Genomic DNA, 14,450 nt, shown 5'->3' with positions numbered 1-14,450 from the left:
TAACTGAGTGTTATGTATATTTAATTTATATTGTTGAAATTTGGCTGTAAATGTGTGAAGGAGGTTGTGCCCACGTTACTGATGTCATTTTAAAAAATATATTTACCTCTATCTGAGTTCGGGACGTCGGACGTTCCATTGGAAATTATATAGTCTAACTGATGTTTGTAAGATTGTTCGCTAAAAACAAGAAAGCAGACCTGAACTTGTGTATGAGTCTGATGGGAACATGACCTATAACCTAGTCGTCTTATTATGTGTTAGAGTTTAATATAAGGTTCTGAAGAAAATAACATTGTCCATTACCATAATTATATCAGTCTTTGTAGAATCACTTTTAATTGTGTTCTTATTTAAGTCTGAGAGGATTTATCTATTTAACTTATTCATATAAGATACAGAGTGCTAATTCAGTTGTTGGACTAAAATACTATTTTGGTGATCCAAAGATATTTTAGATTATACCATTGTGATACATCTTGACAGTCAGGACATCCGCATTTTCGTGGTTGTCGGTACATCAGCACATTCAAGATTTGAACTCTTCATGGAACAGTCTATCCTTTTGGACCTGGGTTAGAACGTTCAGGAGTATCTGTATTTATTTCAAAGAATGTAAGCTCCTCATAATCTGTTTTGTAACTATAAGAATGAAATTATTTGTTGTTTTTTAATACACTTGCTGGTTATGCTATTTCTCCTCATAGTTTAAGACAATAGAGTTGTAACATTGAGGGAAAATAATGTGAAGCTTTGCTTGATTGTTTTTCATTACAGTTGTACGTTGTTTGGGAGCAGATGCCCTTATCAACAGTGCAGTCGCAATTAATTGCCAAATGATACTTTGCGGATCTGATTTTGACTTGAATATCGACTTGGACTCTACGGTACTGTTCAGAGAAATCATTCATGGTAATCGTAGTTCAACATTTCTCGGCAATGCTCGTCTCAACCTTGCCGTGGAAGGCAAAGCTGGAAACTTGACAATTACATTTGAGAATGTATTATGTAACCAAACCGGAGGGTACAACATCAGCATTTATGGAGGAAATGCATCAAGTGTGGCAACATTAAAGGTTAGAGGTAAGTTTATTAGAGGTTAATTATAAATGTATGGATCATTAGCTTACGTTGTTAATTCTATAGCTTTGTAAAGTAAATCAACTGACTGTATAATATTAACATATTAAGTACAAGTTGATTCCTATTTTAAAGAAAATGAAAGCATTTAATATATTTATGTTTGAGGAGAAATAGAAAATCATAACTATGATTTTCTACATATTTCATTTTGCTCATTTTACTTCTTGCAATCCAGCTGGTAGATAGGTAAATATACTTCAACTCACTCCACTTACGTTACTTCTCACTGCAATATTGAGTTAGGTGTATAAGTAATATAGATTGAAGCGCATAGGTACATACAACAACTTTCATTCAATTGATTAGGCTCTAACAATGATAAAAGTTCAACATAATAAAATATGAATATATTGCTTTATACATAATTTGTAATAAGAGATCTGCTTATCATGATGTTGCAATGCAGTCTCCAGAGAGACAGATCGATAAATCAGAGATACATAAATAACCCAGTGATACGTTCGGTTTATGTAATTAATCCTACTGTGTGGCTCATTTCATGCCGTCATCTTTCAGTGAATCCCGAGAAACCAAATATCACAGCACCACTCAATATTTACAAAGGTCAGGAGGCAGTTTTTACCTGTATCGGTCAACTGGGAATTCCTAATGCTTCGATGTCTTGGCAATTAATGTTAACGGGTGGCAAATTTGAAAAATACAGTGTACAAGGTTCTCCCATTATATTAATAAGCGACTGCAGTGTCATCGGGAACTGGACAGTTCAACTATACCCTGAAGATAGTTGGAATGGTGGTAGTATTCGATGTCTCATAACAACGCAAGGAATCAGTTCAACTGAAATATATTCGGATACAATAGCAATTGCTTTAAAAGAACCAGGTTAGTAAAATAGAGACTAAGGTTGTCGGAGCGGTACGACCAAAATGTACTTTTAATTCGGATTTTTTCATACATTTGAACTTTTGACATTGTACAATTAATACTGAAAATTATTGTAGACACATACACAAAAATGTTTCTATACATATTAGTGAACAAAGTAACGTTAAGGAAATATTAAAATGCCGAGACCTCAAATGTAGGTTATTTCTTTAAGATTAATGTTATAACAATTAAAATTAAATCTCTCATATATTCGTTAAATGAAGTGATAAATAGGATTTTATTCATCTTCCTTGAACGAAGTTTTCTACAAAACCAGCTTACCCTTCTTTAGGGTAATAACAAATATGGACAAACCGAAGAATTAAAATATGTGTCCAATTTCTGCTTTCCTATCAAGCGAAAACTATAACAACATACACACAATTTCAAATGTGGTTTCTTGATTTGTCTCAATATGTATGACATAACATATAATTATTACATAAAGTTTGCAGACTGAAAACGCTTGCTGGAGAATATATTTTTCCGTGTTTGACTTTTGTTTATGGATATTTATTGTTTGCTTTATTTTTAATCATTTAGTCAATACATGTATAATATACCGAAAAACTCTAAATGGAGTTTCATGAAACACGATAACGCCTAAATTCAATTCGATATTGGATATGGCTGAGGCCATGAAATTGAATTTGACGAGCAAGCTAAATTTGACCTGATAATAGAAGGTTTTTGCTATGAATTATTGTTTGAAAAATCTAAAATGTTTCTTACCAAAATTAAACATTTTTAGAATTTAAAATCATGTGTCTAACGTGTTCAATAAGAAAAATATGTTCAGACTTTTCAACACCGAATATACATTCAGATACTTACGATATTCACCATAAGTTAAAAAAAACCACTATCATGTTTGTTACATTTCTTCCATTATGTTACCCTCAACAGATATATACTTTGTTCCACCGATTTCGTCTGGTTACATTGGAGCACCGCATAGATTAACGTGCCTTGCCAGAAATATGACAAATATTAGGAGTGTCAAAATTGAACGTCACACTGCCTTTGCTATTCGAGAAGAAGTTGCTTCCATAGCGCTCAATGGATCCACGACAAGCAATTTCAACGGCATACGAATAAACAGCACTAGTAGTATCAGTGCAACATCTGCTACCATTTATGTGGATTTTGATAATCTCACCTGTAAGGATGAAGGCGATTACTACTGCAACACATCACGTGGTCATATCAGTGTTGTGCGTAAGTATTGATGTGAATGATTAAATGCGCTTACAGATATATTGGGTTTCAGCTGGAATGGATAGCCAATACATTAATACCTTTTCATTTGAGAGAAATAAGAGATTGCAAAAATCTTCTAAAAATCACTGGTCCATAATGACTATATTTTGCTGCCATTTGCCTTCTTGTATATTGCCATTATGAACCATCTTCACAGACACATGCAACTGGTTACAATAGCCTGGTCAGTTGGGTTTTATTTCCTAATCCAGTATTTACTAAGAAACATTTTCTATAAAATGTCCTTCAGACTTGATAATCCATACAGAAAGTTCGTTATATTCAGAAGAAAGCAATATACAAGCCTTAAAATTTATACAAGATTTACTGAATTCAGACTATTTCTATGATATGATACAATAAATAGTTATGATATTTCGAAAATATCGCTAGTATGAAATTACCTGTCATTTATCGTATATAAATATATTATAGAATATGCTCGATAACATATGATGATATATTTTTTTTATATATTTTCTGTCAAATTGGATGTATAACCATCACCTTTTGAGAATATTTAAAGGAGTGGATTCGTGTATGGGTTCACTCATACCATTCAATCTTCCGAAAGCGGGCCTCAAATGTGTTACTGAATTATTTTAATTGCCTGCGCAAGCCAAAAAATGCTCAAAGAAATTATCCACCTGATCAAACTGAAGAAAACGCTTGAATGAGTCTAAAACCTCGACGCCGTTTCGAACTTCAGAGTTACCTCATCTCATCGTTTATTAACGCATACTTTCAATTACTAAAACTAAAATGAGACAAACTATTTATCCGCAGCGATAGGCGATGCTACGACGTTTGCTGAGGACTGTCAGACAAGATTTTTCCTACAATCATAAAACAAATATGAACGACCTAGTGGTCTGCGATGATATTTACGCTGCACAAGAAAGCAACCATTCACGCATTTGATTATGCAAAATGCAGAAAACCCTGATGTCATTCACCTCATGCAGTCCAGATTCTGAAGGTTATGATCAGCAGCACAAATATGACGATCTTTTCCAGCGCCAAGGACGCACACGGTTTAAGAAACATCTATGCGGCATAGTCATCTAGCGACAAGGATCACAGCCGATTATGATCTTCTTCACACACGCAGGATCAACACGCACGGATTATTCAATAATATCCCTCTCTGATCCACGAAGGCGATGAGGATCGATCTCAACCGGATATTTCACTGATTGTGCGACTTCACAGGTAAATAGGTAGTCACCATGGTGCGTCAGTCATACATACCGATTAGCCCACGAGAAACTTGGATACACACAACTATTCACGCACACGAAACGTCTAGCATCAACTACATTAACACTAATCCACGTGATCTGAACCTACATTTGAGTAATCAGAATAACCAAACAGGAGCTACCAGCGCAAATCCTCGTGACCCCGGTAGACGCAAAGAAATGCTGAACGAGAGGTTCAGGACACCAGTTATACCATTAAGTCTGCGCAAGTATAAAGTGAGGAGCGCGAAGAATAACTCGCAGACGGAGCAGAAAAATGAATTTGAATTGATGATAAATACGGCAGTGTGAAACTATAACAAAACAGATTGCAGTAAAAACACACCAATAATTTGTTGCCTAAGAAACCACAAATCATATGTACCGCTTTGTGGGTCCTATAAATGATGCTGATTATGCTATTGCCACTTTCACGAACGCCAACACGGATTTCACATTGATCATAATTTTACCCCTAAGGTCAACGGTCAAGCGTGATTCAACTGAAAAGGTACTGCAGTGTGTGAGAAATTATTTTGGGACATAAACTCACTATTGTATTGACACGTCTTGGCAACGACGCTTAATCAATTTGGCACGCTGATGCACAATTTCAGACCGACCACGGGAATACACGAACGAGTTGAAGTGACTAATCTGTTGGTGTGGATACCCACGTTGACATTGTCACTCGCATGAGAACAACAATTAATGTCATTGATGGGGAGAATATATCCACGTTCACTTCGCGGTCGCCGTCAGTACGTAGCAAATTCTTCGTTCGAGGCTTTGCAACAAAGGATCCAACTTGCAACCCGAATTCAGCAATGAATTTCGGTTACGTGCCACAGCCAAGATTAGCCATTCACGTGCTAGTGTCATTTGACTTTCAAGCCATTGGACTGGGCCTATGAGGTTTATAACTTAAGGTCGACGATTTCTCAATAGCCAAACTAACCATCGTCAGCACTATAGCCCACCGTCGTAACGTTGATATAATCTGTCTGCTGAAGACTCAAATAGCAGACCAGGTAGCAGAAGGATATACCATTGGAGACTTTATCCTCATCTAATCAACGCTACACTCCAAATTCAGCCGTGCAATATATGCACGTGATGCCATTACTTATGCCTCTACGGTTTCCTCCACCTGATGTTGCGACGAGATCAAGGATGGAACATACAGGATCACTCATGTCTACAAACCACCTAGCTTCCACTGGATAACAATATGCTTCTAAATCTCGAACTCCAAGCCGTCTATATCGGCCACTCAATATAGTCATCGCTCTGAATGGGACTACTCGCAACCCGATGAAGATCGAAAATACTTGATAGAGTGGGCAATTAACAATAACCTCCTCGTGGCCGTCGTCCAGGGTATACACCCTGTTTGGATGAAGAGTGTAAGGCTCTTCACAAGGAATATGAAGCATCTGGAGACCCAGACATAGCATATCACCTGACTGAATCCATGGAAAATGTCAGACGCACTCGAAGGTAGCAAATTACTGGGTCATTCAAATTCATGCACTCCAGCAAGACATTTTGGTGCTTGATTCGACGACTTGGCACCGCACAGCAACCACCAGTTGAAAACCACCCTGGTGTCAGTTCGGATGATGTTGCTAGCTATTTTATACAAGTGGCAAAAGCATCCTGGACAAACATACCGTCTTCAAGTACTAGATGAGTGGTGACAATAAGGTCATCGTAAGTCGGATGAACTAGATAAAAAAAAATTCAGAGGCATTTATTTGAAAAAGGTGCTCTGCAACATCAAATCAGACAAAGAAGAAGGATATCACAATATCCTGCCTGAGTTCCCAAACCATCTTGGCCAACATGCAAATGTATGGCTCCGTTGTTTAAACACCCCGAGGTGTTAGGGAAGCTTGTATGCCGACTTTGAGGAGTCAGGCAAAGATTATTACAATCCCGAAGCCTGGCAAAAAAATCCCCATAAGGCGGCGAGCTATCGGAAAATCTCGCTCCAGTCTGTTTTAAGGTAGTGGAGCGCCTGATTCTCTAAAGAAAGGTCGGTCCGGACATTGATAATATCATAACTGTTGAGTAGGCGACCTTTAGACATTGTCTCAGCACTTAGGATCGAATTTGTTGAAAACGATATTGAGAGGAATCTTAAAACTGGAGTTTTTTCTTTATGTAACAGCGCCATATGACACGGTCTATCATGCATGGTTGTTGTTGACAGTTTCAGAGTATTGCCTCGCTGGATAGTTAAGACGTCGGATTAATGGAATACCGCAGGGTTTGTTCTTTTGTCAAGTCTGTTCAATGCTTATATCAATGCCTAAGGCAGAGCACAACAAAGACAGTCTCCAGCTTCATTCACCATAACAATGCAAATACGAACCGTGAGTATTGCATTCTCCACCTCCGTGGACAGCCTATTAAACACATCCCGACACCAACAACCTTGGTGTGACTTTTAACAGATCACTCAAAACAACATGCTTAAAAAAGGTTGGCTCAACCTGGTGCGCTAATGCTCAGACACTCAAGACATCATCACTGGCTTTCAATTATTCGATAGCAGACGATCGCGCTTCTGTTGTTGCTCGAACGTTCCTTACGAAAATGAATTGACGTCCGGCTCAATGCACATAATCTCTCGAACACTACGACCTATACCTTTACCATGGCTGCCGGTTATTGAGCAACATTCCTCCTCCACATCTCATATGTTGTAAACCACTTCCTCGTAGCTAAGGCATATGTCCGCTTTCCTGTCTTCTAATCATCGACGACATATGTTCGTCATGCTGAACCCTTTGCGTACAGGACAGCGACATTGATCAGTCAACCTTGTACAATGGAACCAGGCTACTGACACTTCTTTTAGCTGTTGAGCCCTACAGACAATTTAGCAGATTGTGAACAACTGCCCACTGACAAAGTTCCCCGCTGGACTGCAGGCTATATGCTTTGCTAATGATGGTGCATTTAATTGGCTGAGAATGCACTGCACAAGATAAATAAATAAAAGTGTATTTGGTGTTAGAGAGTTGGTAGTCTACGCAGTCGTGGGTGTCAATGATAACCGACCAGTTCTGGGCACTCCGGCAGATCTGTTAACTAGGTAGATCAGTGGCCAACAAGGAGATTTAGCACCGCGACATGTATGGATAGCGTTTCACGACACACGATGCATGTATAGTCATATAGAAAGACCGACTGCTTTTGGGCACATTAACGTATCCGAGGTGTCATTGCGACTGAACAGGCTTCAAAAAACATCCAAAGAAATCGTCGATGATTTTGATCAGAAGCATCCTCACGAGCATATCATATACTGATGTCGTTCATGGTGGAAATGTCAAAATATCGTCAAATGACTGTGGAATTCTGAAAGAAATTTTAGGCAAAATTACCCGATTTATTACTTTTTCCTCGAACATATGGGTTTAATTAGACAGTCCGTCGAATCCTCATAGGCGGACTGCCGGCTGCTGTTGTCGATGTCATCGTGATATTGTGAGGTAATGTTGCTCGAGGGGTCAGTGGAGCATTGGCACGTTCGATATTAACATTCAAGTGGCGCGCTAAGGCACACACTACCTGTCTGTTAAAATCGCTTTGGCATGTAGATAAAAAACATATCATACAAAACATCTGGGTAACGGTCTCGCAAAAGCAACTTGCAAAATCGAGATCCACTACGGATGCGTACAAATGCATGCCGTTCAAAATGTCACACACGCACAAACTGTCACTAAAAGCCACGCAGGTGAACAAGATCATTGCGGCAGACAAGCAGTCGTGGGGCCGCACTGAATTTATCTGCGGCTGAATTGGCCGAGATGGACAAGCACATTGGTACCCGACATAATCCACGGTGTCGCGAACACATTATATCGCCTGATGACTGAGGTCCCATAAGTAGTTCAAATTAGCGCGTCGAGGTTGAGAATACATTTTCGATATGATCATTTACGTCACATCTTTTGTTTTACATATAACTCACTCGTGATTGTATTCACTATTTCGATCATGAGTTGTTTTTGTGCTCTTTTTGATATTTTCTCTAAAGATTTTAACTTAATCGTATATAAGTACGCGATATTAGTTCATGTTTTATTGTTCTTATTCTTTGAATTATATAAATATAACCGCATCAGCACACACGAGACTTAAACGATGTCAATGATAGATTTTGTATATAATTGTTTTGTGCCTGCGAGCCTAAATATTCCCGTAAACCGCAGTTGGGACTGCGGAAATGACCATGTTTGAAAGTGTTAGCCAGGCGGGCCAAGGACTATAGAAAACCACGAGCGGCAACAATCCTGCTCACGCGTCCAAAATAGTCCCACTAACAAGCACTGTTGGCCTACTTTTGCCTGATAAGACGCTGCAGAGATTAAAAATGGGTCAGAATGAATCATAGTTTCTGGATAGCTTGATAAAGGTACAACACAACTTCATTAATGCTTGTGTTCATTTTTTAAATGCTGAAAAATGTCTCCTTGAACTTTTTTACTTGTCTTTGGTATCCGAACTTAAACTCTTGAAAATATATAGTATCGTTGCATTTCGAAATATTCCGAGTGCAAATCTTAGTCTTTGTCAAAGAAATACGTTACAAAGTGTTCATCATTATTTTCTTCCTGTCTTCAGGTAGTCCAAAAGTCCCAAGTATTACACTTCCAACCGAGTTTATTGCTGGTCAACAACATCTGTATATAACTTGCTTCGGAGAAGTTGGTTATCCAGCTGGCTATATTGTTGCAGAGACAAATTTAACAGGAACGTTTGCAGAGTATAACTTTACTGATGTAATAACTGACCTAAAAGTGAACTCTGATAATTGCAGTGCAGTCTACACTCTTAAATTTAGAAACAACATCATAACAAATGAATGGAATAACACACGGGTGAGATGCTTAGCTAAGAGTAATGACTCTGCTCCAGTGTCGTCATCTTCACTGACGTCAGAAGAGAAAGTGATATTATTGATTAGAGGTAATAAATATCTTCATTTGACTAAGATTTGTAGCTCCATTCTTATAATTTGTTTTCCGAATATAAATGAATCTAAAACTGGTCATCCAGTAACATCAGTTACGTCGTATATCAAGTCCTACTACGTATATTTATTTTATCATTTCGGGATTAATTCAACAAAAATGCAGATTGAAATCATACCTTGCTGGTGTTTTGTTCGTGCATGCACATATTAAAGTAGGTTCGAGTTTGAGTAGACTTTTATTACTTAGATATCCTAATCACTTTAACCTAGTCTTTTACGAAGTTGTGACACTCAAGGTTTTATCGGATATAGACCATGGAGACTGCGTTTGGGGTTTAAAAATTCCTGATTGCCAGACAAATCCTATGAACAAATATAAGCTTCTTTATCACTTAAATGTTAACGATCACGAATGCTTTTAATGAACTAGGCCTTGAATTAATATAATAACCGTTATGCACATTCCTGTTTCGTGCAATTCATTTCAGATTTAACATTAATGACTAATTGAGAAATAGTTTATACGTTATGATTCTAATTAGAGGATCGAACTTGAACATTAAACTTTTTGGTCACTCCATCCTGTAATGTAAATTATATTCTAAAAAATTGATCAGTCTACTAATTCTCTTTTATAAAACTTCTTCATGCTGAAACTGATGATATACATTTGCTCTCTTTTCAAGCTGATTTCTGCACTGGAAAAGTTCCAAACGGAAAATACAGTCATCCTTATGTCTGCAGTTACTTTGTTACATGCTCTGGTGCGGGAACAGTCCTGAGGCCACAAGTCGTTAACTGCGGATCATTGTGTTTTAACTCAGTTTCTGAGAATTGTGATTGGTGTTACAATGTGAATTGCACACAAATCGTGAACTTCTAAGACCTTTCTCTGATATTGGGTTGATAGCATATGTGTTTTTATTAACGCAAAATGTGTTTGTTTTTTTTAAAAAATATATGTTTTTCAGTTTAAAGAGTAGCTAGTTTTCTCATTGACCAGGAAAATATTAAATATTGTTATATAGTGTGCAACGATCTGGTTCTTTTTATTTTGAGTTTAAAAGCTTATGCATTGTGAGGCAGTCTGATTGTGTCTGCGTTCAGCTAAAAGCCTGTGTATCGTGCAGCAGTCAGTGCTTGCTTGGGTCTAGAGCGCAATGCAACGTGCAACAGTATCATTGTACTTATTTTCCTTCTTTACACTGGATAAATGTTATTGCATTGTGTTATATAATTCAGTTTGTTACTTTTAACTTATGTCTGTATATAAATATATAGAATTGTTCTGATTGCCATTATTTTTATTCGTCTCTTTGATACACAAGTGAATATTACCCTTGGGAAAATATACAATACACTTTTGAATAGAAATATGATTTTGCCTTGTAATAACATGTTACCAGTTTATTTGAACATATGTATTTTAATATTGATTTGATACTAAAATTACCTACAGAATGAAATATATGGTGAAATAATAACCACCAGTTTTAGAAACATAATAGATGATTTTAGACTCAGCTGTCGACATTACGTGATATTAACAATGAAAAGATCAAACACTTGGACACACACAAATTCAGACAAACTAATATTTACCATACAAGCTGTATCCTCCTTGGCTTATGGGCGAAGTCTAACATTGATTGCCTTACATTTGCAGGCAATACACGTAATATGTACGTGCATTTAGAATTGCAAGAGCGGTAAGTGTATTTTTACCAAATCGTCAGTTCCGCATGGAATTGTTAAACTATGTGCTAATTCACGAGAGAGAGTCCTCAAAAATAATATACCATATATGTTGACATTTTGAATTAAATGTACTACTTTCCTTTTTTATTTGTCTTTCATGAAGCTTAAAAATAAATTTACATTGTACACATTTGTCACATTACTACTCCCAGGAATTGGTAGAACACTTTCAGGAAGATCTATTTCAAAATAATTTGTAGAGTGGGAATTTCATTTTTCTTTCTCTTCTTCGCTCTTTGTCAATGATCATGTGTCAGGGTTTACATAACAGACCATTTTATTTTTTTCAGTTTTCCTTCTGTTTGGTGCTTTTACGGCACTTCAACAATGGCATGTTTATAATCCATGTGCGATTGACGTGAATTGTCTTGCACAGGGACAGGTGAATGTGGCTTTTAAATCCTTTTCTGTAGAGGATTCGCATCCTTGACATTTGGTTGCAAATCTCACATGCAAACAGCAACAGTAACAACTAAACTTTAATAATATATTGTGAAATACACAATGTGACTTCAAAAAGAAAATGTTGAAACAGCTGAAACGAGAATCACAATTATGGTTAGTAAATATTTCGCATCAATAAGATAATATTTAAGCAAAATAAATATTTGAAATTCAAACAGAAGGTGCTCAGTCAAAAAGGATCAACGCTATTTAAAACTGTGATTGCCTAAGTAAGAATAATTTTGTACTACATCAACGTTAGAATTATTTACATTGTCTCTATGAATATATAACAATTTTCGAATATTTCCAATACCACCCAAATTCTCATAAACAAATTACATATGCATATGACCCTGCTGTTAATAACCTATGATCAAACAGGAAGAGCAATACTTTGACATATACATACATGTGGAGGTAAAACGCTTGGATAGCTCCTTGGACTTTTTTCTTTTAATGTCTAACATAAGGTACGCTTTGGACCAACTGAATGTGGCGGGTACATTAGTCAGTAGATATTAATGAAAGCAAACATTAAGTAACATCCTTTTTTTAACCCAAATGTTTATCTATGTTTCTGTTCAAGACTGATTCGCTTTATTTACATAAATATAGCATGCATTTCATAGTTATGATCTTTGATATGTTAAAATTTCTTTACGAAATAGGAATAATGAATTGGCCTGCTCACAGGCAGGAATTTATATAAACAATGGGATATGGCGATGTCCGGTTACATCAGGGTATTAGTGCTTATGCTTAATACGCGCTGTAAAAGTCAGATATTTTCCGAAAACGGCATGCATAAATCAAATAAAATGTTGTATATTAATCATTGAAAACAGACTTAACTAAGGAATCCTATTTGGTATCAAGCACACCTTTTAAGTTAAGAGTGCTGTATCCATATTGAGATTTTCAAGTCTTGATTTGAAAACAGATAGGGAGGAAAAATAATGTAAAATTGGGTTTTAATTTTGTGCGATTGAGATTATGTGTAATATTGAAGGCGAATTTTATTCAGTAGTAAAATTTCTATTCTGTACAGAACATATACATAAATATTTAGTATTTACACAAGTACAATGATCCAACAATAGATCACGCTAAATTACCCTATTCGTGTCAGCGTTTGGATTTAAGAAAGCATTTCAAAATAATTTCGATTACGTATTGTGCTAAAAAAATGAATTTGCGGTTTTAAACTTTGTTTGCATTTACACACACACACACACACACACACACACACACATATATATATATATCTATATATATATACACACACACAAACACACACACTTGTGTATATATATATATATATATATATATATATATATATATATATATATATATATATATATATATATATTAAAGTGCGCTGTCCTTTTTGATAGCGCATAGAAATGAGTGGGAATAGATTAACATAAATGAGAAGTTATGATGATGTAATTGAAATATGTATCGTTATTTACAATTTACCCGAATTACTGTAATGCTCGAATTATCAGTTATACTACCCGTTGATCTAGTCTTTATTGTTGATCTCTCTCTCTCTCTCTCTCTCTCTCTCCAGAGATACAGAGTGATGCATAGATCATCTAATGACTGATCAACAAACAAACCAACCATTACACGCCTGCTATACAACAAGGACCATAATAACAAGACATACACAAACTGTCATTTTCAACAGGGGTTATAAGTGACTACAGAATGCTGTGCATGCATACAGGGCTTTAACACTTCACGTAGCTCCTGAAATAACTGTTAGCAAATACAGTTTTGCAGGACACGCTTCTTCTTTAGTTGAGGTAAAATTAAAGTTTTGATCAATGTCGCTCGAAAAAGACTAATGATAATATTCGTCCTATTAGGTTTCTTTAAGAGAAATCTTTAATGCATGTTGTATTCGGTTTTGATAACGAACAAAGGCTTTTATGGACTAAAAGGTTTTGTCAAACTACTCTTGGATATGTTTCTGTACAAACATTATTGAAAGAGTTTTAAATTCTTTTCACCTAGAATTACCAAAAAAGCTATAACTCTTTTCCTAGATGGAGAATCTGATCTTTTTAATTATGCATGTACTACTGTATTTTACTTGTATTAATTTCATTTACATTACTTTTTTAAAATAAAGATTGTAACTATTAAAGCATTACATTTTTATGATTTTAATCCCAATCATAATTCACAATAAAGTACAGGTCCATGTACAATTTATTAAACACCTTCCACATTCTTCACAACAAAATATGCATGAAATATCAGACTCTTTGTATATTTCTTTTTTTCTTCGTGATACGAGCTGTATTATGTATATCACTGGTAATAATTTAATGCTGGAAAAACTCGACTCTTATAATCTTCAAAATGTAATATTGTCATATGTATTTTAATATATCCGCTTTTGTTAAAACCCACAGATGACTTTTTATTGCTTCATATTTCATGGCATTTAAGGTTCAAGCAAATTTAAAACTGAAGACGTTATTAGGGTAAATAAAATGATGATGATATTTTTTCTCCTTACACGTTTTTATTTCATTGGGTTGGTTGCTTACAGATCTATTAATGCCCCATCGTTAACTGATGATATTCCATGTTCAACCATCTAATTACACTTTGTAAATTTAATTTTAATTCTTTAATTGAATTTTCACATAATCACGTTTGATTCTATAGCAGATTACGTCTTGCGAATTTGATTCAAGGACCAT

At 35.9% G+C, this 14,450-nt stretch overlaps 1 protein-coding gene across 1 annotated transcript in view; it reads left to right on the top strand.

Annotated features, from left to right (window-relative positions):
• Window positions 1–13,885, top strand: part of LOC149798514 (uncharacterized) — a 75,798-nt gene extending 61,913 nt beyond the window's left edge. Inside the window, exons 20-24 of the mRNA XM_089957131.1 lie at window positions 778–1,083; window positions 1,660–1,986; window positions 2,938–3,249; window positions 9,174–9,518; window positions 10,212–13,885. Coding sequence (XP_089813257.1) covers window positions 778–1,083; window positions 1,660–1,986; window positions 2,938–3,249; window positions 9,174–9,518; window positions 10,212–10,408 — 1,487 coding nt within the window. The 3' untranslated portion in view covers window positions 10,409–13,885. The remainder of the gene's footprint in view (window positions 1–777; window positions 1,084–1,659; window positions 1,987–2,937; window positions 3,250–9,173; window positions 9,519–10,211) is intronic.
• Window positions 13,886–14,450: the final 565 nt, after the last annotated feature.

This window comes from Sinohyriopsis cumingii, chromosome 5 (genome assembly GCF_028554795.1).
Source record: "Sinohyriopsis cumingii isolate HCF-2022 chromosome 5, ASM2855479v2, whole genome shotgun sequence".
Taxonomy (NCBI): Eukaryota; Metazoa; Mollusca; class Bivalvia; order Unionida; family Unionidae; genus Sinohyriopsis; species Sinohyriopsis cumingii.
The sequence above is the reverse complement of the archived record's forward strand: the minus strand, read 5'-3'. Positions and strand labels throughout refer to the sequence as shown.